The 26862-nt window shown below is 59.9% G+C and overlaps 3 protein-coding genes across 13 annotated transcripts in view; 2 read left to right on the top strand and 1 right to left on the bottom strand.

The window, feature by feature from the left end:
* IFT140 (intraflagellar transport 140) overlaps positions 1-3784 on the top strand; it is a 57111-nt gene extending 53327 nt beyond the window's left edge. For all 8 annotated transcript variants that reach the window (XM_042240095.2, XM_042240096.2, XM_042240098.2 and 5 more), the window contains exon 31: positions 3076-3784. In XM_042240095.2, coding sequence (XP_042096029.1) covers positions 3076-3282 — 207 coding nt within the window. In that variant the 3' untranslated portion in view covers positions 3283-3784. The remainder of the gene's footprint in view (positions 1-3075) is intronic.
* On the bottom strand, positions 2632-14086 carry TELO2 (telomere maintenance 2). 4 transcript variants are annotated; one of them, XM_042240104.2, is made up of 21 exons: positions 13900-14086; positions 12850-13185; positions 12069-12346; positions 10564-10632; positions 10267-10414; positions 9385-9487; positions 9195-9263; positions 8919-9060; positions 8694-8830; positions 8192-8271; positions 7897-7998; positions 7635-7723; positions 7456-7547; positions 7253-7369; positions 7074-7145; positions 6175-6339; positions 5785-5879; positions 5251-5350; positions 5040-5104; positions 4786-4901; positions 2632-4243 (listed from the first exon to the last, which is right to left on the bottom strand). In XM_042240104.2, exons 2-21 carry the CDS (start codon positions 13182-13184, stop codon positions 4137-4139), a joined length of 2481 nt encoding a protein of 826 aa, XP_042096038.1. In that variant the 5' UTR covers position 13185; positions 13900-14086; the 3' UTR covers positions 2632-4136. The 4 variants fall into 4 exon arrangements, with proteins under 4 accessions (XP_042096038.1, XP_027817572.2, XP_042096042.1 ...); XM_027961771.3 differs by having other exon boundaries at positions 5785-5876; XM_042240108.2 differs by lacking the exon at positions 5251-5350.
* A 6301-nt stretch (positions 14087-20387) lies between these two features.
* PTX4 (pentraxin 4) lies at positions 20388-23909 on the top strand. Its single transcript, XM_004021100.6, has 3 exons — positions 20388-20572; positions 21148-21772; positions 23148-23909. Exons 1-3 carry the CDS (start codon positions 20432-20434, stop codon positions 23786-23788), a joined length of 1407 nt encoding a protein of 468 aa, XP_004021149.2. The 5' UTR covers positions 20388-20431; the 3' UTR covers positions 23789-23909.
* Positions 23910-26862: the final 2953 nt, after the last annotated feature.

Genomic DNA, 26862 nt, shown 5'->3' with positions numbered 1-26862 from the left:
ACCCCACTCCAGTGTTCTTGCCTGGAGAATCCCAGGGACGGGGGAGTCTGGTGGGCTGCTGTCTCTGGGGTTGCACAGAGTCGGGACACGACTGAAGCGACTTAGCAGCAGCAGCAGACACTGTAAATGTTTCAGGTTGTCAGGTGACGATGTGTTTGTGTGTGTGTGTGTGTGTCTGTGTCCCTGTGTGAATGTCCATGTATTTTTTTTTTCTTTACATTATTGATTTATCTTTGGTTGTGCTGGGTCTTCGCTACTGCGCCCAGGCTTTCTGTAGCTGCAGCGAACAGGAGCTACTCCCTGCTAAGGTGCACAGGCTTCTCGTTGCAGAGCGCGGGCGCTGGGACACGCGGGCCTCGGGTTGCGGAGCGCGGGCGCTAGAGCACAGGCTCAGTAGCTGTGGTGCACGGGCTTAGTTGCTCCGTGGCGGGTGAGATCTTCCCAGACCAGGGATTGAACCCGTTCACCTTGCACTGGCAGTTGTGTTCTCTCCACCGAGCCACCATGGGAGCCGTGCGTGTGTGCTTAGACATCATTGAGCTTTCTTCTGAGATGGGAGTAAGTTACTTGGAAACAGTTTGATCCTTTTGAAACTGTATTTGGGAAAGCTGTAATTATTTTTCTTCCAAATATTTTTTTCTGCCGTATTCTTTCTGGCTCATCTACACTGCATACAGTGTCAGGGTCCAGCAGAGGCCAGGACCTGGGCTTCAGGGCTCCCCTATTCCTCGCGTGCTGGCTGCCATGTGGACGCAGTTCTGGTTCCGGGTCTGGCTCTCTCAACCACAGGGTGTGCCTCCCCAAGGCAGTGATTACAAGCAGAACTTACCCGAGCGTGGGCCCCAGCGCACCTGCCTTGGTTGTTCTCTGGAGCCAGTGCGTTTGTGCGGTCTGTCCTTGCTGGTGGGAGGCTGACCTAAAGCAGGCTCAGCGGAAGCCTCTATCCTCATCCTTTGGGCCTCTGTCCTCTCGTGCAGACAGCAGAGCTCTGCCTGCCATGTTTTCCCATCATGTCCCCAAGGGCTGCACACAGACCTTGCCGAGGCCCAGAGTGCTGCCCGGCCCAGCCCCCGCAGGCAGTGACCCGAGGCCCCTTCCTTTCCCAAGCGCTCACAAGCCCCGCATCGACCAGTCGTTCCAGAAGTGTCGCCAGCGGGCCGTGCTGGCCTCGTAGGGCTCGGCCGGCCCCAATTCCCAGGGAAGCTGAGTGTCCGCCCGCGGCCTGGGGGTCTGCACCGAGAGCTCAGACTTCCTGGCTGGCTCGCCCATGTCCTCTCAGCCCCTCCACTTCCAGTTCCAACCCTAACCCTTCTGTTGTTATGGAGACAGCTCTGAAGTGAACCAAACAGTGTCCCCATTTTAGAACACAAGCTGGACGGCAGAGATGCTTAGACCTCTGAATCCTCAGTGTCAGATCACATTGCAAGCGTTTCACCAAGTTCTTCGTGGTCTCAAGCTCTGACGCCTGTGGGATTTCAGTTTTTAAGCTCTTTTATTTATTTACTTATTTGGCTGCACCAGGTGCTTGTTGCAGCGCACGGGATCTTCTGTGTCCAACTGGGGATGGAGCCCTGGCCCCTGGCAGGCAGCATCTCAGCCACTGGTCCACTGGGAGGCCCCCTGGGGGATACAGTAGCTCCAAATTTTTTAAAAAACCCTGTAAATAGAGACAAGACAGGCCTGCATGTCTCCTTCTGGGAGGGGGTCAGAGAAACCCTCCCTGCAGCTCGGGGGCAGGGGGTTCTCCCCCGGACGCCCCTCCCCCATCACAGCCCCGCCCAGACCCTCAGCCCTCCCAGAGATGCTGCTGCCTTGCCCCTGTGTGCCACCAAGTCCCCCTACCCCCTTGAGTCCTTTCCTGCTTCCCACCCTCCCATCCGTGTAGCAGCTCCCCAGCCTGACCCCGGCAGCTGCCCAACCACCTCTGCCCTCGCTGGGCCAGGCCTCTCACTGCAGTGCCCCCCCAGCCTGGCCCGGGCCTCCTGTCCTCTGTCCTGTGTGCCCAGCACAGCTCCTGGCCCACAGCCAGCACTCGGCAAACATGAGGGCCAGCCCTAGTGCCCAACGCCACCTCCCCATCGTTGGGAAGTCTGGGCACCTGTATGCTGCACCTCTCGTCCCCACAAATAGCCCAGCTTATCTCACAATCTTTCCTCCCAATTACATCCGAGATGACTGCTCTAGAATTGTATCATCTGTAAGAAATGCTCAGATGTGACCATCATTTCCTCATAAAGTCAGAGTTCCTGGAAACTTTGTTCACATCCTGAATTGATTCTTAGTGAACCCACACAAGCCACGTGAGGCTCCTCATGCTCGCGTGTGACCCTCCCCACAGGGGCGCAGGTGGAGTGGATATAAGCACGTTCATCCTGCCTCAGACACCACCCCCCCGAGCTCCTCGGTGGCCCCCATGCCCCCCCCCCCGACTCCCACTTGGCAGAACCAGAAGAGGCCCCATAGGAAGCAGCCCCTGGCCAAGGACTACACACACACACACTGGCCAAGGACTACTACACACACACACACACACACACACACACACACACACACACTACTACACACACACACACACGAGACTCATTAATCACAGGGCGGGCTGACTGCACCGGACTGGACGCCTGGTCAAAATACACGACAAACCTTTTAAATTTATTTGGCTACACCAGCACGCAGGACCCTCACTGCGTCACGTGGGGCCTTTCACCGTGGCTCACAGACCCTCGTTGCGGCTTACGGCTCCGTAGTTGTGGCGCAAGAGCAAGACAAACCATGTGTGTGTAAACTGCGCTGCCCGCCACCCCAGTGAAGTGTGTGAACCCTTTCCCAGGGTCCCCCTGTGGGCATCCAGGGTGGCCCACCCTCCAGGGCTGTGGCCCCAGACAGACGATCGTGCTGTCAGGCTGCCCGCAGGACTCCTCCCAGGGAAGGTCACAGCACTGGCCCCAGAGCCCCGGCCACCGCCACACTTGGGAAGCTCACGAGGTCACCGGAGCCCCATCCTCCACTGCCCACTCTGATCACGGCCGGGCTGTTGTTCTGTGCACTGACGTCTTGGCTGCCCTGTGTCCCCAGGCCTACAGGTACCTGGAGGAGATGCGGCGGCGGCTGCCCTCCACCAACGTGTCCTACTACGTGAGCCAGCACATCGTGGACACCGTGCACCAGGGCCTGGGGCTCCCTCTGACATGCGCGGCACCCAAGCGCACGCGGCACAACAGCGTGGAGGAGCACAAGGAGGCGGATGAGGAGGTGGCCGAGGAGGTGGAGAGTGGGCCCTGAGCTGCGGCCGGGCTCTGGGACCTGCCTGGGACCTGCCCACTGCAGCCAGAGGGGAGCCCGACTTCCCTGTCGAGCTCAGTGCCCACTAGGCAGAGCTGCAGGAAGACATGCTAGCCTGTCTGGCAGGGGTGGCAGGGTGTCTCTAAGCCACCCCTCTGAGTCCCTGGCCCCTGCCGAGGTTTGGTTTAGCTCTTTTGCAGTAAAGGGGGGTTTATTTTCCCCATGACGTTCCCCCAAGTACAGGGTGTGAAGCCTAAGAAACAGAGGTGTCTCCCGGCATCTACATGGGTTGCCTGGCAGCACGTCTCCGGTTCCTGCAGCACAGACCGTCCTGACCATAGGGTGACGGCAGCTGGCACTGGCTGAGGCCGGAGGCTCTGTCCCTCCAGGCCGCGCCCCTTTCATCACCAGCTCCCAGTGTCAGGGGCTGCCTCACCCTCTCCCACCCTCAGCCCCACATCTATTTGCTGAAATCCTCCAAATAAAGCCTATTTTCTCAAGGGCCCATGTCCCCTTCCTGGCCCCATTTTCGCGGCTCCTCATCTGGGCACCAGGGTCCCTGCCGGAGAGAGAACCATCTGCCCCTCTCTCATGTTTCCTTCTGGGGTTCTCAGCGCCCCGGTCTGCAGTCTGCACAGGGGCCAACCTGAGCCGTGGCTCCCCACTCTTGCCCAGCAGCCATCCTAGAGCCTGAGTCCCAGAGCCGCAGCGGCCGCGTCCCAGTGCCAGGCTGTGGGGTCGGCGCCCGAGGCCCTAGTAGACATCTGAGCCAAGCCACAGGCACTCCAGCCTGCAACAGGCGCCCTGCTCATCCAGCGACGTGCCTCCCGGGCTCAAGGGTCAGGGGTCGGGGCCTAGGGAGACGAGAGCGGGAGGAGCCTGTCACGGAGCTTCTCCAGCAACAGCAGCGCCTTCACTGCCAGCAGCCGGCAGTCCTCATCCGCGTCCTGCTCCGCCACGTCTGTGAAGACGGAAAGGAAGGCACCGCAGCGTCAGGGTACTGGGCTCAGCCTGTGCGTCACCTGCTGGAAGCTGCCCAGACACGGGGCACCTGGGCTGGGAGCCCAGGAGGTGCCTCAGCCACTGTGCAAGGACTGTGGAAAACCAGCAGAGACCTGACAAGCTGGCTGCAGGGGCTGGTGGCCTCATGGAGGCAGGTGGGCAGAGAAAGGCCGTCATCAGAACCCCCCGAGCTGCAAGCCCCACGGGTGCACATGGGCACAGTGTGCTGAGGGCCGTGGCTCGAGTGCCCACAGGCAGAGATCACGCTGACCACAGGGGAATTTTTAAAAAGAACGTATGACCCGGGGGCAGGGGGCAGGACACCAGTAACCTCACAGAGGGCAAACCCATCCAGCCTGGATACAGGCACTGCCCCAACATTCCCCGCAGGGCGCCCTGAAGTGACCAATGGCACCGTGTCCCCGCCGCCCACAAGCTGACGGCCCCTGGGCTGTGTCCGCCCCCTCAGCTTCACCACCTCGGCCCTGGCCCTGCGCCCACCTGCCAGCCAGGACCGGGCCTCCAGAAGCTCGTCTGGTAGGTCTGCCAGCAGCCGCTCAGCTGGCACACTGAGAAGGACGGAGGAGACGGCGGACAGCAGGCCCTGGCGCACATAGCTGCCAAGAAGACAGAGGCTGGGCTGGAGGAGCCACCGCGCAGTGCTGTCCACCCCAGCCTGGCCCGCCTGCCACTGTCCATTTCCCACAGGATCCGAGACCCCCCACCCGACTGCCCTCAGCCCTACGGCCACTCACGCATCCCCGTGGAAACGAAGAGCCCACACGAACTCCAGCAGGGCCTTGCCCATGGGCACAGCCACCTGCAACAGGCACACCAGTGGGCAGGGGTCCAGTTGGCAGTGGCCCCCACTGCAGGGCCCGTGAGGCCCAGCACACCTGCCCCAAGGCAAGGCCAGCGGGGCCAGGAGGCTGGGGTGGGCTCCCCAGGGGCGGCTCAGGTGCTCACCGCCGTGTTCACAGCCAGATACATCAGGGCCCCTAAGGTGTGGGCCAGTCTCCCGAGGACCAGCTGGTCATCTCCCAAAAGGTCAAAGGTCACCACAGGCCTACAACACAGAACCCAGCAATGGTGCCAGCCAGGCACTCAGGGTTGGCTCCCCGACCTCCTGGGCCACGGAGGGACCCCAGGCCTTGACGTCCCTCCTCACCTCCTCACCCACGTGCTGCCCAGAGCCGTGACGGGGAGGCAGTGGACAGACGCCCTGTCACTCTGCAGGGCCGCCTGGTCAAGCCCGGCCTGGGGCAGGAAGCCAGGATGAGGAGGCACGTGGGGGCGGCTGTGTTGAGACACCAGGGAGGCTCTGGCCCAGCCCCGCCGTGAGCCCAGCATCTGTAACAGATGCTCTGACGCCCTATCGTCACTTACGCTACAAACAACCACAGCCAAGGTCCTGACCCCGCTGAGCCCACCTCAGCCCCCATCCTGGGAGTGTCCAAGGCTCCTGTTCCCCAAACCATGGGCTCCGGAAAATGCACTCACCTGTCAAAACGCTGAAGGAGAGGGAAGAAGAAGTATCCAGCCACCACGTTGAATTCATTGGGGCCAGCAGCTGCTGCCCGCCCCGTGGAGCCCTGCTAAACACACGTGCACTCAAGGCCCATGGACCCACGGGGACCCTCGGGGGGGCTGGGCACCCCCCACCCTGGTGAGGACCAGAACATCTCCAGACAAGGCCCCATGTTGCGCCTGGCAGCCGACCGCTGCTGCTGAGCCTTGGGGCTGTTCTCCCAGCCTTACAGCCCCTTCAGCCGATGCCCTGCGGCCTGCGTCCACCACCGAAACCCTCCCTCCCCTTCCCGGGGCACGAGTGGGCACTGCGCCCGCGGGGCAGAGGTCCCACCCAGGAGGCCACGCCAGGGCCCAGCTGACCTTGCAGAACCGCCGGGTCTTGCGTCTGACACGCTCTTCCACCACCGCCTGCCAGGCCGGGACCGTGGCCCCACTGGGCTGGGAGCTGGGCCCCGGGGGGCCCCGCTGGGCGGCCCTCCCGAGGCGCCCAGGCCGGGACAGCTCCTGGGCGGCCAGGGCCAGGACCTAGAGGAGAGGAGACCAGGGCAGCCGCTGCCCCACTGGGGAAGGACGACGGTTTCCAAATTCAAGGTGGGGCGGGACCGCGGAGGGCCCAGGGGTCCCTGCGGGGAGGTGCTGGCAGCCCTGCGGCAAGTCTGGTCCCACAGGCACACTTCGCTTTGTGGGGGGCAGGTGGCCGCTCCCTGCTGAGGAGCCCGCGCCCCGGTCACTTCTCCCAAAGCCCACCCAGTCCCACCACCCCCGTCTCACGGGCAAAGGGAAAGCGCCACAGTCCCCGGCACCCCCAGAGCCTCCCCGTCCTCACAGACAGAGCTCTGCCCCGGGGAACGGACTCCCTGCCCCTTCTGCCCGTCCATTTTCTAAGTCAGGTCATCTGCTGTTTGTCCTTTGGCATCTGGCTTATTTCACTGAGCATCACGTCAGAACTCTCTCCCTGCTTAAGGCCAAGTCGTGCTCCCCTGCGTGAACGTACCCCATTCTGCTCATCATAAAAGTGAATTTACGACACGCGTGTCACAACTCAGTTAAGCCGTCGTTTAACACAAAGGACGCAGCCCCCAAGGCCGTGCCTGTCAAGAAAGCGCCAGAGAGGCGCTGGCCCCAGCCTCTCACGCCAGCGGCAAGGGGCTGGGGAGGCCTCCGGTCCCTCCACGAGCATTCTGGCAAACGCCTGCCCCGTCCGCCTCCACGCCCGCCAGTGCTGCTCTGACGGGGGAGGGCAAGGCCTGGGCACTTACGTCCAGAATGTCCATGCGCTGCCGGAGGCTGTAGTTGAGGGCGTAGAACTGTGTGGCCAGGTACTCCGCCACCTAGGCCAGGCGGGCGAGAGGCGGCTGAGGGCCACGACCCCAGAGGGGGACCCTGCGCAGCCCCTGCCAAGGGCACAACCCAGGCTCCACACAGTGCAGGGACTCACCCGCGCCGCGTCCGTGACTGTGACGGCCACCAGCGCCCTCTGGCGCAGCCCCTCAAACCCCGCCACGGCTGTCTTCTCCTCCAGGTGCAGCAGCACCTTGGCCAGCTCCAGGCTCACCTGCCCACGGAGTCAAGGGTCAAGGTGCACTCCCGAGGCGGTCCCGCCCCGCCCTCAGGGAGGCCAGGGCGCATCCGCATGCTCACCTCCCGGGTGGCAGCCGGGCTCTTAAGGATCAGCCCTTCCAGGGCCTGCAGGGCCGCCTCCCAGCGCTCCCAGTCCTCAGATGCGGTCAGAGCTGCAGAGAGGCCCCCACGGCCGAGTGAGGCGGGTCGGGTGGGCAGGCTGGGCAGGGGGCGGGGGACCTAGGACGTAGGGGACGCACCTTCCAGGCAGTCCCGCACGTACGCGGGTGTCTTGCTGCTCCTCTGCTCCCCGTCCCCCGACATGTCGTAGGGGACAAGCTCATCATCACTGAGGAAGAGCACAGACATTAGGTCCCACCAGTCCTGGGCACCCAGAGCCTGCGGGCTGACTTCCCCATGGGAGGAGGACTCGAGGGACAGAGGGAGCCAGCACTGCGGGGCCCACATCCCGAGACAGTCCCGCCACAGCCCTCACGCCCTCTCTCGTGGGGCCGCCCCTACCTGTCCAGCTCGGAGTCGGAGCCCTCCCGCCCAGCCTGGGGGCCGCCACCGTCCACCGTCTCTTGGTCAGGAGACTCCCCACCGACGGGAGCCACAGGCGGGCTTTGGAAACAAAAAAGGAACCCTCAGGGCTGCCCCGCAAGACTCGTCCCAGAACCCGGCCTCCTGGGGAACGCTCGCTCCGCCCCAGCCTGCATCTCAGCTTCTGTCTCTGCCAGGATCGGTCAGGACTAGCAGGTGGGAAGGAGCCGCCTGCCAGGCCCACCATGCCCAGAGCTCCGAGTGGGACCCTCACCCCGCCTCCAAAGGGCTGTCAGCCGCGGGCCGGGGCGCGGCCAAGGCCAGCATCTCTCGGGTCAGATCATCCTCTTCATACTGCAACGCAGATGAGCTGGAGTCAGCGGGTCGGGTGCAGTGTGGGGACCTGCTGAAGCCCCCATCACAGCTCGAGGTCTGCACGGCCAGCTGGCCAGCCAGCTGCCCCTCAGGAGCAACTAGATCTCCCTCTGCAGAGGGTGGCACTGGGGGCTGGAGGGTCTGGGCGTCCCCAGGAACAGGGCAGATGGGGCCCCGTCTCCGAGGACGCCCCGGAGGGCCCGGCGGATGGAGGGGCCTGAGAGTCCTGTCCCGAGAATCCCCTGGGGGCTCATGCTCCTGCATCAGCGTGGGGGCTGCGCCTCCACCCCTCCCAGCTGAGCGGGCACCAGGGGACACAGAGGCTCCGCAGCCTGGACGCCAGTGGGCAGGCAGGGACCGGGGCGGGAGTGACAGCGGCTCTGGGGGGGGCCCTTGGTCACCTGGAACTTCAGGGGAGGCCCCTCGGGGTGCAGCCGGGCGCTGGCCACCTCGGCCACAATCATGCCCAGGCGGCGCACGGGCGGCAGGCTGCTGTCCAGGCGGCTCTTCACTCCCTCCATCAGGCTGGCCAGCAACTCTGGAAGCACCGAGCCACATGGGCTGAGCTGGGGGCGGGTGGGGGGTGCCGGGGTGGGGGACAGGGTGCCCTGCCGCTCACCGCTCACCGTCCCGGCTGGCCTGGAGTTCCGCCTCCCCCAGGTGCACCAGGCAGATGAGTAAGGCCTTGCTGACGTAGCGCTGCTGCTCCAGGGGTGCGTGGCGGATGGCACTGCTGCTGCCCCACGTCTCCAGGAGCTCCTTCAGCGCCTGGTGGGCGGCGGGTCCAGCCTGTCAGATGCCCCACCCCCTCCTCACAGTGTCCCCGCCAGTCCGCAGGAGGCTCCGGCCAGGGCCCTCCACCCTGGCAGGAACACTCTCCCTGGGGTTCAGGGGTCCCTTACCTGCACGAGGAGCAGGCGCCGCTGGCTGTCCATGGCCAGGTACCCCAGGAGGCTCTGCAGCATGGGCGTCTGCAACACAGCCGGGCTCCCATCACTGTCTGCAGACAGACACCACCCATCCAGCCAGGGAGCCCGGGCGCAGGAGGGTCCAGGGAGCCGAGCACAGTTCCCGGCCCGCCGGCACCCTCACCGAGCAGCTGTACTGTAGGAACAGCAGCTTCCGCGTCATCACAAACTGGGCCTTCTTGCTCTTTGTCACCAGGTTCCCCAGCAGCCGCGAGAGGACCTCTGGCCTGTGAGGCGTGGCGAGGTAAGAGGGAAAAGCAGGACTCTGAATTCCCCAGATCTGCGCTGACCACTGGGAGTCTGGGGAGGCACCCCAGCCTCGAGTCGGTGCTGACCCTCCCTCCTCCCAGTAACTGTGGAAACTGAGGAGCCCAGCACCAGACACAGAGGACATTCCTCCCCGCCCCAATGGGTCCAGGTGAAATGCTCCATCCAGGCAGGGCAGCCAGCTTTCTCTGGGCAGGGCCAGGCACATGGCCTTCTGGGCTCTGTAGACACCGCAGCCGGGAGCAGCCATGGCAGGTAGGTCCACGACTGAGCGTGGCTGTGTGCCGACAAAACTTCATTCGTAAAATCACAGGGTGAGCCGCAAAGGCTGTAGTTTGCAGACCCTGATCTAGACTAAGAGACCCCTGCTTCCTTCACATGAGAGACCAGCATTCTCTCCCGTGGCTTCCGTGAGAGCGCTGAGCATGGCCACCAGGCAGGATGGAGCTGCGGGCCCAGCACCCTCCTGTAGGACTTCAGTTTTCTGAGCACAGGGACCTTCCCGCGCAGAGAAGACAGAAGTGCGGACAGGGGGGCCTGACTCGGCCACCAGGAGTGAGGAGGGATGGGTGTTTGCAGGACTGAATTCCAAGCAAGGACCAGTCACCAGACGGAGGGGCCCCCACCAGGTGCCATGGCACTGACCAGAGAGACGGGCAGGCGAGGCACCCTCTGGATCCCTGCCACCCACCCTCCTGGAAGAGGAGCATTTGCAGTAGGAAGATGCCTCACTTCTTACCCCGGGGAGGCCTCCACGAGCCCCTTCAGCACGGCCTCCATGGCCTGGTCGGGCACACGCTCCACCAGGCGCCAGCAGACCCGCTGCCAGAGGCAGTTGCCCTGGGTGAGCACCGTCAGCCGGGGCACCAGCACACCCAGGATCTCCTCTGAGGGGAAGAAAAGGGGGCCCTGAGCCCGGGGACCACAGGGAGTCCAGCCAAGCCCCACCAAGCCCCACGCAGCAGGGCCAGGCCCAGGCAAGGGCACCGCCCCTCCTGGGACACATCACAGACTCTCCCGCGGCAGGGACACTCACGCTGTCTCCCGTGGACACAGGCTTTGCCCAGGACCTGAGACAGAAAGGAGATGGAGCAGTCCAAGCCACCTGGGATGGGAGGAGGAAGCGGTGAGGCCACCTGTGTGTACCCAGCCTCGCAGGGACAGACCTGACTCCTGGCAAGGGGATCCCGCATTGTAAAACCGCCAACGAGTTCAGTCTAACTTCAACCCACCAGCATTGTTTCCCACTCAAAGAGCCACTGAAAATAACATCAAAAAGCATCATGTTCCCTTGCTTCACAGTCACGGAGATCCCACAAAGCAGGGACCATGTGGGGCGCTGGGAGAGGCCACAGCTGCCCCGTAAGAGCCGATTGATGGGACCAAGCAGGAAACAGACAGCCCCGCACATGATGGGAACATGGCATCTGCGATCTACAGACGGGCATCTGGGATTCGGGCAGGAGTGAATTCAACCCGGCCACATGGGGGGTGGGGGGGGCGGGGAGGAGGAGACGTGCTCCAGACGAATCAGCCCCAGGGACCCAACACTCAGGTCCATTTCTCTCAACAAACCCGTGAGGACCAGGGGCTGCTGCTCTGAACAGCAAGTCAGCTGTGGACAGAAGTCCGGGATCGCAGCTCATGCCAGAGGGAAAGTCAGACAGCAAGACAGGGGCCACTGTAAGTACTTTTGAGGTCGAGCTGGTGGCTGTGATACTAAACAGGGTGAGATGGTGACTGGGAAGTGGCCCAGAAAAGCGGCACCTGAGGCCAGAGCTGCTCCAGAGCTGTGAGTGGGCAAGGCGGAGCTGTGAGAGGGCAGGGCAGAGCTGGGAAGGGGCGGGATGAGCTGCTGGGAGGTCCTGAGCAAGGCTTAAGGTAACAGCATCACTCAGCTGCTCAGTTCAGACAAGATGGGAGGGGTAGGTGAGGGTCTCGGGCCAGGCCTGGGGCAGTGCAGGGGCTGGGCCGCAGGGAAGGAGGGCCTCACTGTGTGGAGGGCCAATGCCCACCTCGACTTGGGCTGCCACGACCCCGGCTTCTACTGGCTCCCAGACCACAGGACCACACAGGTGGGGAAGCCAAGCTCCTGCTGCTCCAGAGAGGGTGGGAGGGACACCGCACCCACTGCCCTGGGCACAGGACGCTCCCTCAGAGCTGGCCCCCAGCACTGCCCCCACCCGCCAGAGAACCGAGGTCCTCTACCCGCAACGACAGAGACAGGGGCACCTCGGCCAGCAGCCACCTCAGATGGACCCTCTTCACATCACAGCTCTTTAGTTTCCAGACCTCAGATGTTCCCTTATTCTGAGTGGGGGGCTGGACACACAAGCAAGGACTTCAGGGCCAGTTCCATCTCCAAGGCAAGCCACGCTGGGCTGAAACTTCACAGGTGGGTTGCTGAGGCCCCAGACGGACCATAACATCTGACCTGCCCATGGCACTGCCCAGAGGTGGCAGAGTCCCTGGAGGCCGGAGAGGGCGGGCATGACGGAGCAGACACCAGGCTGAGGAGGCTGTCAGAAGAGGGGCTCTCACCTCGGAGAGAGTCCACCACCGCCTGCAGCACTCGCAGGACCTCCTCGCCCAGCAGAGGAAAGTAGTTCTGAGGGAAGAAGGCGGCCAGCGTCTCCTGCTGCAGACGGTTGCCCAGGCGATCGGGCAGGCCCACGACCCTGGTGAGAAGGGTCTCCTGGAGCAGGCGGGAGGCCGGCCCCGCCTGCTGCCCACACTGCCCCTCCATCACAGCAGCCATCCTGCCTGCACTCAGGAACCTGGCCAGCAGCTGCGCCATCTTCATCAAACGGAAGCTGGGGCTAAACGGAGAGCAGGTGTGAGCAGCCTTGCTTCCTGAGCACCCTCCACACTTTGGGATCCCTGGACACGCCCCCTCCCGTCCCACCGCAAGGAGTCAGGGAAACCGGCATCCCCGCAGGGCGCTTGATGCCCAGGGAGGGGTTTTGCTGGGGTGCCTCACGCCAAGTTGGGAGCCACAGAGTGAAGGAAAGGGCTCCCCCTACCCAAGGATGGCCACATCCCACTGCCTGCTTAGACCGCTTAAGCCTGGAGCCACCCCGCAGGCCCGCCTGGCCACCCGGCTGCAAGCACTCCTGCAGTCCCCTCGCCCACATGGCAGGACGGAGGGCCTGTCCATTGCAGAGACTGACAAAACCCTCTTTTAGTTCAGTGTTCTGACATGCGCTGCTTTTACTTTCTCACTTCTCAGGATGCCAAATTCTCACGTAATTTGGAGAACCCACTGGCTCGAAATCCTCCAGGTGTTACAAGCAACCCCATAATCAGACCCAGCCTCACTCACCTGGCAGCGCCCTCAATGGACTCCATCAGCACCAGGAAGGCTTGGTCAGCTGGGCCCTCCAGGAAGAAGCTGGCCCACAGCTCCTCCAACTGGCCATCAGGCAGCAGGTCCAGCCAGTCGGGGCTCAGCTTGCCGACCAGACATCTGAGAATGGTGGAAAAGTGAGTCCTGCTAAACTCCTCCTGCTCCTCAGCGGGGGCTTGGGTCTCTGTTTCACCAAGGTACCGCCTTAGGGACTGCAGCGTGGAGATGATGTGGCCCCCGTCCTCAGATGAAGAAAGGATGTGAAGAGCCTCCTGGACTGCCAGGCGGACAGCAGAGGCCACAGGATCCATCCTGGGGTTCACAGGAAAGGTGTGTGAGAAGTCCCAGGGGCCATCATCATCCACGTGGGACTCAGTCTCAAATAAGGAAGCGTTTTTCACACACTCTCAGGAAGCCCACCCTCAGGCCCCCAGGACCCGGTTCCTCTTCACCCCTGCTGGCACCCAGCAGTATCCTCCCCTCCCTTCAGCAGCTGTGGCTTTCTCCACCATGAGCCATTTCTTGGTCTGGTGGGTGGGGCTTTGAAGTAGAGTACCCACTCCTCGGGAACCCGTGTCTGGGGACTCCTTTATAAGTCACAACTGGGGGCTGCTACTTTTTTGCCCCTAGTGCGTGGTGGAAGCCAGGGACGCTGGTAAACATCCCACACGTGGGGCGCAGGATAGCCCCACAACAGGGAAGAATCCACACCCAGATGTCAACGGCGCTGACGCTGGGAGGCCCACCCGCGGTTCCCCTTGCCAAGCCCCCTCCCTGCCCAGAAGCCGTCAGCAGCAGTGCTGATAGTAACAGTAGGGTCGGGCGCCCTTGCAGCACGAGCGCCATGGAGCCGGCACCTGTCTGACACCAGTGCACCCAGACACTAGATCGGGACCCAGGGAGTGTCTCCCCGAGCCTGGGCCTCCCCGCTCGGCCCGGCCCACGCGGGCTCCCGCTCGCGGAGTGCAGAGCCGCCAGCGACCGCCCGGCTCGGCGCCCGCGCCCCGGCGCGCCCCTTGAGCCCACCTAGTGGCGCAGCGGGCAGGGGCCACGTGGGGCCGGCGGGGTCCTCGGGGAGCCGGACGGGGCGTCGGGACGCGCGGGGGTCCCGGGGCAGAAGGGGCGTCAAGAAGGACTGGGATCGCTGGGAGGGGCGCACCCTCGGGCCCGCCGAGTTGCAGTGGTGCGCCGCGGCCCCGCTCGCTCCGCCAATGCCGACCGGTCGCCGATTCGCCAAGACCCCCGAGGCCCGCTCAGCGCTCAGTTCGAGGCCCAGCTCACGTGGCCGCACAGCAAGGACTCTTGGGGCCTAAAGAGATGGCGCTGAATATCTGAGCTCGGGGCGCGCGTTCCCGCAGGTTGTCCGTGACGAATCTGCCGCCAACCCGCGAGCCGGAAGAGGCGAGGGACGGGCGGCCGCTTCTGCGCCTGCGCGGGCGCGGGGCGGGGGCGGGGTGTGCCCGAGTGGGCGGGGCTTCTGGTGGGTGGGGCGGTTTTCTCTGGGCTGAGCCGCACGCGGCTCGGAAGGACCCTAGCTGCTCCGCGCCTGCAGGCCTTGACTCTGCCGCCGCGTGCATCTTCCCGGGGTGATCTCCTCCCTCCCTCCCTCCGCCCGAGAGCCCCGTTTCTCTTCTGAGCCCACACGTGCGCGCCCCCACAAGCTCCTACTGAGCCCCGACCGCGTGTGCGGCCTCGCCGCCCTCCCTGAGGCAGGGCCCGGACTAGGAAGCAGTCGCAAAGGGAGTGACTTCGGGTGCTGATGGGTATCCTGAGGCAGGGGCGGCAGGCAGCATGTAGCACGGTAGCCACCACCGTTCCTTGGTCGCGCTGCCCACGTGTCAAGGGCTAGATGCACAGCACAGATACAGGACCTTCTGTCTTCCAGAACGTCCTATGGTGACTTGGGGAGCGGCCCGGGAGGTCCTATCAAGATCTTCAGCCCAGGGGGTGTTGAGGGGAAACCTGGGAAACAGTTATAAATTCAACACACGTTGAATTTAACTGAATGCCTGCTGCGCCAGTCTTGCAGGGCAGAGACTGAAGCAAAGTTTGTGTTCACACGTCAAGGAGACAATAAAGTACACGTACAATAGTTGTTTAGCCGCTAAGTCGTGTCTGACTCTTTGCAGCCCCATGGACTGCAGCACGCCAGGCTCCCCTGTCCACTATCTCCCAGAGTTTGCTCAGATTCATGTCCATAGAGTCAATGATGCCATCCAACCATCTCATCCTCTGCTGCCCTCTTCTCCTTTTCCCTTCAATCTTTTCCCAGCATTAGAGTCTTTTCCAATGAATCAGCTCTTCACATCAGGTGGCCAAAGAATTAATAGTACAATATATCTGATAGCAAATAGTCGTATGAAAAATTGGGCAGGGTAAGAAAACGAGAGCCCTAAGAGCCAGTTCTGGAGAAGGCAATGGCACCCCACTCCAGTACTCTTGCCTGGCAAGTCCCATGGATGGAGGAGCCTGGTAGGCTGCAGTCCATGGGGTCGCTAAGAGTCGGACACGACTGAGCGACTTCACTTTCACTTTTCACTTTCATGCATTGGAGAAGGAAATGGCAACCCACTCCAGCGTTCTTGCCTGGAGAATCCCAGGGACGGGGGAGCCTGGTGGGCTGCCGTCTGTGGGGTTGCACAGAGTCGGACACGACTGAAGTGACTTAGCAGCAGTAGCAGCAAGAGCCAGTTCAGTTGCTCAGTTTTGTCCGACTTTTTGCAACCCTATGGACTGCAGCATGCCAGGCTTCCCTGTCCATCACCATCTCCCAGAGCTTGCTCAAACTGATGTCCATCGAGTCGGTGATGCCATCCAACGATCTCATCCTCTGTCGATCTCATTTCCTCCTGCTTTCAATCTTTCCTAGCATCAGGGTCTTTTCCAATGAGTCAGTTCTTTGCCTCAGGTGGCCAAAGTATTGCAGTTCCAGCTTCTGCATCAGTTCTTCTAATGAATATTGACTGGTTTGATCTCCTTGCAGTCCAAGGGGCTCTCAAGAGTCTTTTCCAACACCACACTTTAAAAGCATCAATTCTTCAGTGCTCAGCTTTCTTTCTAGTCCAACTCTCACATCCATACATGACTACTAGAAAAACCATAGCTTTGACTAGACCGACCTTTGTCGGCAAAGTAATGTCTCTGCTTTTTAACATGCTGTCTAGGTTGGTCATGGCTTTTCTTCCAAGGAGCAAGCGTCTTTTAATTTCATGGCTGCAGTCACCATCTGCAGTGATTTTGGAGCCCAAGAAAATAAAGTCTCTCACTTTTCCCGTTGTTTCCCCATCTATTTGCCATGAAGTGATGGGACTGGATGCCATGATCTTAGTTTTCTGAATGCTGAGTTTTTGGTTTTTTGTGAGTCTAGATCAAATATTTTTAGATTAATTTATTTCTTAATTGAAGGATAATTGCTTTAAAGAATTCTGTTGTTTTCTGTCAAACCTCAGTATGAATCAGCCATAGGTATACATATACTCCCTCCCTTTTGAACCTCCCTCCCCTTCCCACCCCTCTAGGTTGGTACAGAGCCCCTGTTTGAGTTTTCTGAGCCATAGAGCAAATTCGCATGGGCTATCTATTTTACATATGGTAACGTAAGTTTCCATGTTACTCTTTCCTTACATGAATGTTGAGTTTTAAGCCAACCTTTCCACTTTCCTCTTACACTTTCATCCTGATGAAAGGTCCACCCAGGGCGCAGTTAGGAGAGTGTACGGTAGGGGGCAACCGCGGATGCAGAAAGCCCAGAGAGGCAGCCGGTGTGAGAACAGCCAGGGGTCAGGTGGGTTGGATGTGGATGCAAAGGAAGAAGGAGGAGAGGATGCTGCCTTGCTGGGACTCTCTGCCACTTCCTCGCAGGCGGCTTCTGGACTACAGCTCTCACTCCTGGCTCCTACAGCTGCTTCCTTCTCCCTCTGTCCCCACGTTTTTCTGAATCTTGTCACTCAGTAACGTCTCAAGAGACTGGGTACAGAGGATACGTTTCTTAACCCTTTGGATACCTGAAAAATGACTTTATTCTTTGCTCCAGGTGGATTCACATTTGAGCTATTAATAGATACACAAGTCATCAGTATTATTCTCTAACTATCTGAGCTAACTGGCCACTCCAACTGCTGTTTTGTCCAAGATTTATTTACATTCTGGGATGCTGCGCTCAGGCTTTTTCTAGCTGCCTCGAGCAGGGGCTACTCTGTTGCACTGTGCAGGCTTCTCACTGTGGCGGCTCCTCTCACTGCGGAGCACAGGCCCTAGGTGGGCTGGTTTCGGTAGTTGTGCCCCTCGGGCTCTAGAGTCCTGGCCCACTAGTTGCTCGGGGTATGTGGCCTCTTCCCGGACCAGGGATCAAATGGTGTCCCTTGAGTTGCAAGACGGATTCTTAACCACTGGACCACCAGGGAAACCCTGCTCAGTTTTAAATGAAAATCATTTCATTCAGAGTTATCAAGTGTTGTCCCCTGTCTTTGGCAGCCAGCCTTGCTGCTGAGGTGGCCAACAGGCCTCTGGGGAAAGCCTCAGTCCACAGGTGACCAGGTTTTTTCCTCTGGACACTTTTAGAATCTTCTCATCTGCGGTGTCTGACACTTTAGGATGAGCCTTGTAGTTGTACCTTGGCCTGGGGCTCTCTGCCACGAGGTCTTCAAGTGATGGATGCCCTGTCTGCAGCACCGTCACGGATTATCTTCCCAGTAATCCCTTCCCCTCTTTCCTGTAGTCTCATACTCCACAGTGCCTTTTCGCTGGACTGAGATCAGTCCAGTGTCTTGGCTCTTCTTTTCTATCTCTTTGCCTTTTTGCCTACTTTCTAACCAACATCTTTAACTTTGCCTTTTAATTTTTCTGCTCTACTTATTTCTTTGCATTTTACTTTATTACTTCTTTGTATTTTGGAGAATTGTGCTTTTCATTTCCGGGAGCAGCTTCTCCCTTTCTGATTATTCCTTTTTCCACAGCATCCATTTCTTGTCTTGTGGACACAAAGCTTTTCTTGTCTTTCTGAAGGTGTTCTTTGGATTGCTTCTGAGCCTTTCCTTGGCCCTCTGCGTCATCTCCTGGTTCCTCTTCTGTTTGGGCAGATTTCTGTCTACCCTGGGGATGGAAGTTGGTTTGGCGGGGCTTCCTTCATTTGGCAGGAAGCTCTTGCCCATGATGTTAGTAAGAGCAGGTTTTCTGCGTGGACTGAAGAAGCTGCCTCCTTCCTCCTGCCTGGGGGCAGGTGCCTGGAGGAGGTGCCTGGGGAAGCTCCCTGTCTGCTGCTTTCCAGAAGCTGGCAGAACCCTCAGACTCCCACAGTCCAGTAGGCAGATGTTTACTTCAGTAACATGTTGTTAGTTTCACCCTTAAAATGAGTAAATTTTATGATATATATTTTTTTCCACCTTTTTTTTTTTAAACAATGGATGATGAAAGCAAGTCAAAGGAAAACCCCTGTTTCTGCCTGGGGGCCCGCAAACCCAGAGCCTTTCTCCAAGGTGACACTGTCCAAACAATGACATGAGCTCCATGTTTAATGTTAAATATTTTAGTAGTCTTACTAAAAAGTAGAAACAGGTGAAATTAATTTTTAAAACATTATTTTATTTAACCCAGTGCATCCAAAATATTATTACCATTTCAACATATAATCATACATAAAACCTGATGATTGAGCAAGTATTTCTCATTCTTTATACTAAATCCTGGGATCCAGTGTGCATTTTATACTTGCAGCGGATCTCCACCCAGGCTAGCCTCATGGGATGGGCTCAACATTCCCATGCAGCTGGGGCTCTGGGATTGGACATTGCAGCTTCAGAGAACCGGCTGACCATGTCCTGGGGCTGGGCTGGTGAGCAGGAGCAGCCACCCAGCGCAGCAGGTCAGGGAGGAGGCAGGGGGCTGGCAACTCTGTATTCAGACTGACGTGAGTCTCTTCTCTCCAGCCTGCACATCGCCCCAGTCCCCAACCATCCCTGGACAGCCCCCAACCCCTCAAACCTCCCTGTAATGGACTGAATAGTGGTCGCCAAGAAACGCATCCAAGTCCTAACCCCCATGTTTATAAATGTGAACTTTTTTGGAAAAAGGCTCTTTGTAGATGTAGCCAAGTTTCAGATCTCGGGATAGAGCACCCTGGATTATCCAGGTGGGCCCTAGATTCAATGACTGGTGTCCTTGTTGGACAGAAGAGGAGAGACACACAGGGGAGAAGGCCTGGAGAAGACAGAGCCGGGGCTGGGGTGAGGCTGCCCCAGGAGCAGCCGGGGATCCTCCCGGAGAGCCTTTAGATCCAGGCGGTCCTGCTGACCCCTCCACCTCGGACTTCCGGCCGCCAGAGCCAGAGGAGAATGAATTCCTGTGCCCACTCCCCGGGGTGGTCATGGGGTACGGCAGCCCCAGGATGCAGACCCGCTCCCTGCCCGCCCGGGTCCCCTCTGCCCCTTCCTCTGCTCCCCAGGGCAGCTGCTGCATCTGTTCTCTTTGCCCTGTGGCTCCTCCAAGCTGTGTCCCTTGGCCGCCATCAGAGTGACCCTGGGGAGAGAGAGGAGACCAGTCTCTGTGCCCGGCGCCTTGTTTACCTGGAACTCTCGGCCTTGACCGTGGTTTTCTGCTGCGCCCCTCACTGGGTCAACACTGGCCACGGACCTGGCCCTGGAATGGGTCTCTGCCCCCCGTTCACCTAGGCAGGCGGCCTGTGTTCATCTCCTGGGGTTGTTGTTACCAATGACCACAAACGGAGGAGCTTAAAACAACAGCCATGCTTTCCCTCGCAGCCCTGGAGGCCGGAAGTCGGAGATCAGGGTGTTGGCACGACCACGTTCCCCCCGAAGGCTCCTGGGAGGATTCTCGCCCCCCGCCCCCAGCTCCTTGTGTTCCTGGGGCAGCTCCACCCCAACCTTGGCCTCCACGTCACATGGCCCTCTCCCCTGCGTGTCTCCTCTCTGTCTCAAGACACTCATCCTTGGACTTGGGACTCATACGGATGATCCAAGATGACCTCATCTCAAGATCCTTAATTGTATTTGCAAAGACCCTTTTCCCAAATAAGCTCCCATTTGCAGGCACCAGGGTTAGGCTGGGACCTACCACTCAGCCCACTTCATAGCCCGAGGCCCGAGATGATTAACGCAGCTCCCGGTTCTGTTTCCATTGCCTCCTCCAAGGGCGAGGCCTCATGGATCTGGATCCGCTGTGAACGGCCAGCACGCTGGGCCCGCTGCAGACAGCTCTAAGGAGCCCCTGCCCCCTCCAGGGTGCCTGTGCAGCTTCCACTTCTCTGGTGGGAACATGGTCTGTGCGCTCCTGCTAAAGCAATCACCCCGCCCACCTCCGAGCCAGCTGGACCAGGCCTTGTACCCAGTAGACCTATTTTCCAAAGACAGTGCATCTGTTTTCAGCCTGTGTCCTTGGGAACCTCAAGTCTCCAAGCCTCTCATCAAGGTGGTGGGAGGCACCTGACTGCCCGCCAGAGGGGAAGAAGGGAAGCCACCCCCGGGAGAGGCAGGCAGCCTAGTGGAGGCCCAGCTCCAAGCAGACCGTCCTCCTACATTCAGGGTGCTTCTCGCCCCTTCTCAGCATGGGCAGCCCGACGGGAAGAGCCCTGCCTTTCTTCCTCATCCTTGTGCACATATATCTACATGGAGCTTTGTCACAGGCAACCCGCCCTGTGGGGCAACGAAAACCATTTTTCGAGAGGCTCCGTAGACTAGAAGAGCAGGTAAGCGCACCCACCGTCTGAGGCGGTAGAGTTTTCTAACTGACGGCAGGTGACGCAGAGGTGATGCAGAAACAACGGGAAGCTTCTGTGCTCTGTGGCCTCAGAGTGGGGTTTGCAGTTTTTATGGTCTGATGTTTCACCTACGGTTGAAACAGCAAAACAGGTCTGGTGGGCCCCTTCTGAAGATAAGCCAGCTGCGTGTGAGGGTGGGCGGACTTGGGGCAACCCCGAGGAGGGTACTCACAGGTGTGCTGGGGCCTGCTGGGCCTGGGGGTACCGGATCTCAGGTTCCCCATGGAGCAGAGACTACTGTGTGGGGCCACAGCTGGCTCCTAGGAGCCCAAGCTCTCCCCACTTTGATCCCCACACAAGCCGCCCGCCCTCACCCGGGGAGTGAAGAGTGTGGCTGTAGGAAGGGGTGGGAGCCGCCTGGGGGCCCTCGTCCCCTGCAGCACAGGCCTGGGGTTGTCCCGCAGCTCCGAGCTCGGCGCACGGGTGCTGGTGGCGGAGGTCAGTCACCTCCCCCAGCTGCCCTGAAGACCGAGCCCCCAGGACTGCCTGTGTCCTCTCCGCAGTTTCGGAAGTTCCAGGAGGTGACCCTGACGCACCTGCAGGGCATCGCCAGCCACTACAACCTGTCCGTTGACATCGAGGCCCGGTTCCGGAGCCTGGCCCGGGAGAGCCAGGCCGTGGCCCTGGTGCTCAACCAGTCGCAGGCGGCCGTGCAGGAAGAGCTGGGCCACCTCAGGACCTGGGTGCGGAGGACGCAGCGCCGAGGCCGGAAGGCGGACCACAGGCTGCTGGCCTTGAGTGCCACCGTGAGCGAGGGCAGCGCGCGGCGCGCCCGGGAGCAGGAGACACAGAGGGCCGCTGTCTCAGGCCTGGCCCGGGACGTGCGGGCCCTGCGGGATGCGCTGCTCCGCCTGACGCCCCTCGTCCAAAGCCAGGGAGCCAGGCTGGCCGCTCTCGAGGGCCAGCTGCGGGTAGAGGGCACCGGCCCCACCATCCCAAATGTGACTCTGGCCCCATCTAGGCAGTCGAACCTGAGCGCCCCACAGCTGCAGGGGGGTGGGCAGGCGTCCAGAGCTCCACCTGAGCCCCGGAACCCACCTCTGGACTTCGCTCACCGTCTCCAGGGAGCACAAGAGCCCTGGGGCCTAGGCAACCAGCAGGCATGGCCCCCTGAGAGCCCAGGAGAGGGTAAGCACCATGCCCACTCGCCCCCATTGGTCTCCACCTCTCCCTCGGGGGCCTGCTTAGCCCTTAGTGCCCTCACAGCCCCACACACCCCACCTTCAAAGAAAGGAACCACCCAGGAGATGGCCTGCCTGTAGGTCAGGCCACCTGGCACACCCACGAGTAGGGCGCTGCCCGTGGGCAGTAAATGCCCATTCAGGGTTGGTGATCACACAGGTCAGGGCTGGCATCTTCAGCCGTCACCAGCAGGGTCCTTCCTGCAGGGCCGGGGCTCCAGTCTGTAGCCCGTGGGGTCTGTGCTCACTCGTGGAGAGCCCCTGGCCTCTGCTGCGTCTCATCGCCAGCTTAGGGTTCTCCACCAGGGGCACCTGGGGTCGGGTCGTCCCCAGCTGTAGGGGCCTCCAGGGCACCGAGAGGTGTTCGGCACCTCTCTGGCCTCCACCCGCCTCAAGCTCCCAGCTGTGGCCCGGCTGCTCCCAGTCTGGCCTTGCAGCCCTCAGGGCCCATTAGTCTGGAGCAGATCTCCCTTCATCTGCATGGCTCTGGGGGCCTCACCAGTAAGACTGAGCTGACTGGCTGACCTGCAGGGAATCAACAGGGCTCCTGGGAAGGCGGGGCTATAAGTTTGGGGACCCCCAAATCCTGACAGCCAAAACTGTCTGCAGGCGTCGTTGGAGGTTCCCTGGGCGCACAGGTGTGTCCAGTTGAAAACCGCTGCCCTGGGTCATCACAGGAGCCCCCGCTTCCACCCTGGAGCTAGAAATGCAGGCTCCCCACCCCTGCCCCACCCACCCTCCTTCGGGCAGATTTGGGAGGAAGTCTGGTCAGCAGGATGATGCCGCCAAAGATGACCACGTCCTGGCCCCAGCCCCTGTGGCTGCTTCACCTCACGTGACAAGAGGACTTTCTAATGTGAAAGTCCATCCAGCTCCCTGCGATGGGAGCTGATCCGACCTCATCCCAGGGTCCTCAGGAGAGGGAGGCAGGGGGCTCAGCGTCAGGGACAGAGATGTGAGGCAGGAGCAGAGGTCAGAGGGCAGTGAAGGGCTTCTCCCTGGAGCCTCCAGAGGAACCAGCCCCACCCACACCATGATCTTCAGTTCAGAGAGATCCACGGGGACTTCTGACATCCAGACTGTGAGATGCTAACGTTGGGTTAGCCGTGCAGATGCTGCGTTTGTGGGGGGTTTGTCCCAGCAGCCACGTGACACTCATCCAGGGCTCCCTGCTGCGAGGAGTGGGGCGGGGCGGGGAGGCCTGGCCAGGTGCCCTGGGCGTCAGTCCTCCCATCTGGGAGATGGCGCCGGTCACGTGAGGACAAGTGAGCCACCACCCCCACCGCGACGCGGTCTGACTCTCCCTTCTTGTCTGTTTCTAGTTTGCAACGTGGGCCCTGCACTCATCTTCCCAAATGCCTCCACCATGAATGTGGGCTTCCTCCGCCCCGGTTTCCTCACGGGTCTGCGGGCCCTGTCCATCTGCAGCTGGGTCCGCACAGCTGCTGACCACCTGGGCACCCTCCTGTCCTATGCCACCGAGGAAAACGACAACAAGCTGGTTCTGCACGGCCGCGACTCCCTGGCTCCTGGCTCCGTCCACTTTGTGATTGGAGACCCGGCCTTCAGGGAGCTGCCCCTCCAGCCACTGCTAGACGGCCGGTGGCACCACGTGTGTGTCATCTGGACGTCCATCCTGGGCAGGTACTGGCTCCACGTGGACCGAAGGCTCGTGGCCACTGGCTCTCGCTTCAGGGAGGGGTACGAGATCCCCCCAGGAGGGTCCCTGGTGCTAGGCCAGGAGCAAGACCACGTGGGGGGCGGGTTTGACAGCTCTGAGGCCTTCGTGGGGAGCATGGCAGGCCTGGCCATATGGGACCGCGTGCTGGTCCCTGGGGAGGTTTCGAACCTGGCCATGGGGAAGGTGCTCCCGGCAGGTGCCATCCTGACACTGGCCAACGCCACGTCAGTGGGCGGATTCGTGCAGAGGGTGAACTGCACCTGCCTGCAGCTGTGTCCCTGAGGGCTCGCCCGCACACACAGCAGTGGCACTCACATGGTGGCCAGCGGGAGGGGCACCCCCAAACTCCACACAGTCCATAGAGGGCCCCCACTCAGACTGAGGGCCAGTCTGCTGCCCCCGACCTGGACCAAGCACACCTGCCCTCTAACACAGAATGTGGGCATTGCATGGGGGCGGAGGAGGGTAGCCGGCAAGGCAGAGCCAGGCCTCAGGGCCCCCAGGACTGCATTCTCCCCTTCACTGCAGTGTTCTTACAAACACCCCCCTTTGTAGTATGATGTCATTTCAGCGCAGCTTACCGGCCAGGTGGCGGTGCCAGGCTCTAGCTCCATGCTTCCTGGGTGTGGGTTTGGGGCAGCCGCAGGCTGGTTCCTAGAAAACTCTTCTCCTTGTGTTAGCTGCCGTGGTCCGCTCTCCATGAGGCTTGTGAGAGTTTCTGTTTGTCTGTTCTCTGTTCTAACATCTCTCATGAGAAGGGCTGGAGAGTCCATTTCCTGGCCCTGCAGCTCCTTCACCCTGGGGGTCCATCAAGGTTCTGTGACATGGCTGGTGAGGCTATTAGAGCTACCAGGAAGGGGGCTTGCAAAGGAAACAGTCTACCCAGAAACACACATTAAGGATGGGCAATGCTTTTACATACTATGAAACTCACCCATTCTAAGTGTAGAGTTTGAAGGCTTGTAGTCAGTCTGCCAAGTATGTAACCATCACCATGATCCAGCTTTAGAACATTTCCATTGTCCCCCGCCATAAAGACATCATGCCTGTTAGGGTCACCCCTGTGCCCACACAGCCCCTCCCCCAGCTCCGCACCCACTCCCCTGCTTTCTGTCTCTGTGGATTTGCCGGTTCTGGACGTTTCACATAAATGGGCTCCTTCACTGTGTGGTCCTAGGTGTCTGGCTTTTCTCACGGAGTATCATGCATTCCAGGTTCATCGGTGTTGTAGCGTCTTTCTGCTGCATTCCTTTGTGTGGCTGAATGACCTTCCGTCCTAATGACCCACGTTTTGTTTATCCATTCATCAGTTGATGGAAACTTGGGTGGTTTCCAGCAGGGGGCCCCTGTGAATGAAGCCGTTTTGTGCACACCCTCCTCTGAGTCCTTATGTAGACAGATGCTTCTATTTCTCTTGAGTGGATACCTAACGGCGGAATTCCTGGGTTAAATGATAAAATCATGTTTAAACGTTCAAAGAAACCACCAAATTGTTTTCCAAAGTGACTACATTGTTTTATATCCCTGCCTGCACTCTATGATGGTTGCCATAACTCTCCATTCTTGCCAGTACTGGGTATTGTTTTTGACAGCCTTTTTTTTTTTTTTTTTTTTTTTAGAATTTTGAATCATGGCAAGTTAAAAAAAAACGCATTGACAGAATAGGTGTGGGGAATTCCCTGGCACTCCAGTGGCTAGGACTCAGCCCGAGAGAAAAAAAAAGAAAATGAATCAGTGTGATGTAAATTAATCCTTGCAAGATCTCAGAACCTGAAAGTCAATCTGTGGGCGCAGAAAAGAGCAGCTTTGGGGTGTGTGTGGTGGGGGCGGCGAGCACGTCTGTTCATCTGTCGGAAAAGCTTAGAATCACTAAGTCTGGAAACAGGCCTGCTAGTGGGCGGGGGTTAGGGGCGGTGCTGAAATCAGTCCCTGGGGCCTCTTAGCGGTGATCCCAGGCCTTGGGCCAGTCTGGCCAGCCACCTCCCCTCCCCCTTCCCAGCCCATTCCCCAGCCATCCGTGAGTCAAGGTCAGAGGATGAATCCCAGGTCTGGAAACCCCCCTGGGTGGCCACAGGAAGGTGCTAGAACCACAGACTTCTGCTTCCCCTGGCACTTCCCCAGGGCGTATCTGTCTTCACAGAGAGCTGCCCTTCTCAGTCCCTTCTTTCCCAGGCTCCTCTGGCCTTTTCCGTAGCCCTGGCTGCGTTGCACCATTGAGGAGGGAGAGATGACATCTTTTAGGGGAAGATTAATTTGATTAGGAAGTCTTTCTTTAGGGACAGCTGGGTCGCCAGCATTGAGAGAACACGCAGGCTGTTTGCCACCCTCAGCAGCTTTCAGGTGTGTTACGAACACCTGTTAGAACACCACAGCATCGTCTATTAACTTTCACAGCAGCATTTCTGCCCAGTGTTCACAGATGCTGAAATGGTGGGCATTTGGCAGAGGTAGTGTGGCAGTGGGCTGTCTGCCAACCTGCGTCCAGGTGCTTGGTGGGGCCTCTCCAGGAGGGGAGACCCGCCTGGGAAGGTGTTTGTGGGGGAGATTGGTGGGAACTCAGGTCGTTAGGCATTTGGGCAGGGCTGGGCTCCAGTATTCTTGCCTGGAAAATCCCATGGGCAGAGGAGCCTGGTAGGCTGCAGTCCATGGGGTCGAGAAGAGTTGGACCCGACTGAGCAATTTCAGTTTCCCTTTTCACTGTCATGCATTGGAGAAGGGAATGGCAACCCACTCCAGTGTTCTTGCCTAGACAATCCCAGGGACGGGGGAGCCTGGTGGGCTGCCATCTATGGGGTCGCACAGAGTTGGACACGACTGAAGTGACTTAGCAGCAGCAGCAGGGCTTTCCACCGAGGAGTGTAGGGAAGCCCGTCTAGGTTTTGGGGCAGGGGAGGCTGAACAAGACATGGGGATCCCCAGTGGGTGAATGATGGGAGCCACACCCACCTCGAATCCTATCAACCCCACCTCTGATCTGAGTCCACTGCGTTCCTGGGTAGGGAGGACGGAAAAATGCAGAGGGGCCTCCCCTCCGGACCCTTCGTCCCTAGGCCTGTTCTCACTTCCCCATCTCTCTGTGCAGCTCTCCACAGGCCTGAGCTTCATACAACCTGCACTTGCCTACTCCCTTCAGTCGAAAACCAGCCCCACTGCTCCTCGGAGCCTGAGCCAGCTGCACTCCATAGCTTCCAGGCCCTCCTCCACAGACAGGGCTGGCTTATCCCGCAAAAGGGCAAAGCCAGGTCACACCTTTGGCCATCTTGGGGAAAACTTACAATCCTGTTGGGCTTCCTTCCTCTTATTTTGGTTTCAGTTTTGGTTTTATTTTTGAAACGTGCAGGAAAAAAGCCTATAAA

The sequence above is a fragment of the Ovis aries genome, chromosome 24 (assembly GCF_016772045.2).
Source record: "Ovis aries strain OAR_USU_Benz2616 breed Rambouillet chromosome 24, ARS-UI_Ramb_v3.0, whole genome shotgun sequence".
Lineage (NCBI taxonomy): Eukaryota > Metazoa > Chordata > Mammalia > Artiodactyla > Bovidae > Ovis > Ovis aries.
Note: the sequence above shows the minus strand (reverse complement) of the source record. Positions and strands in the feature narration are given on the sequence as shown.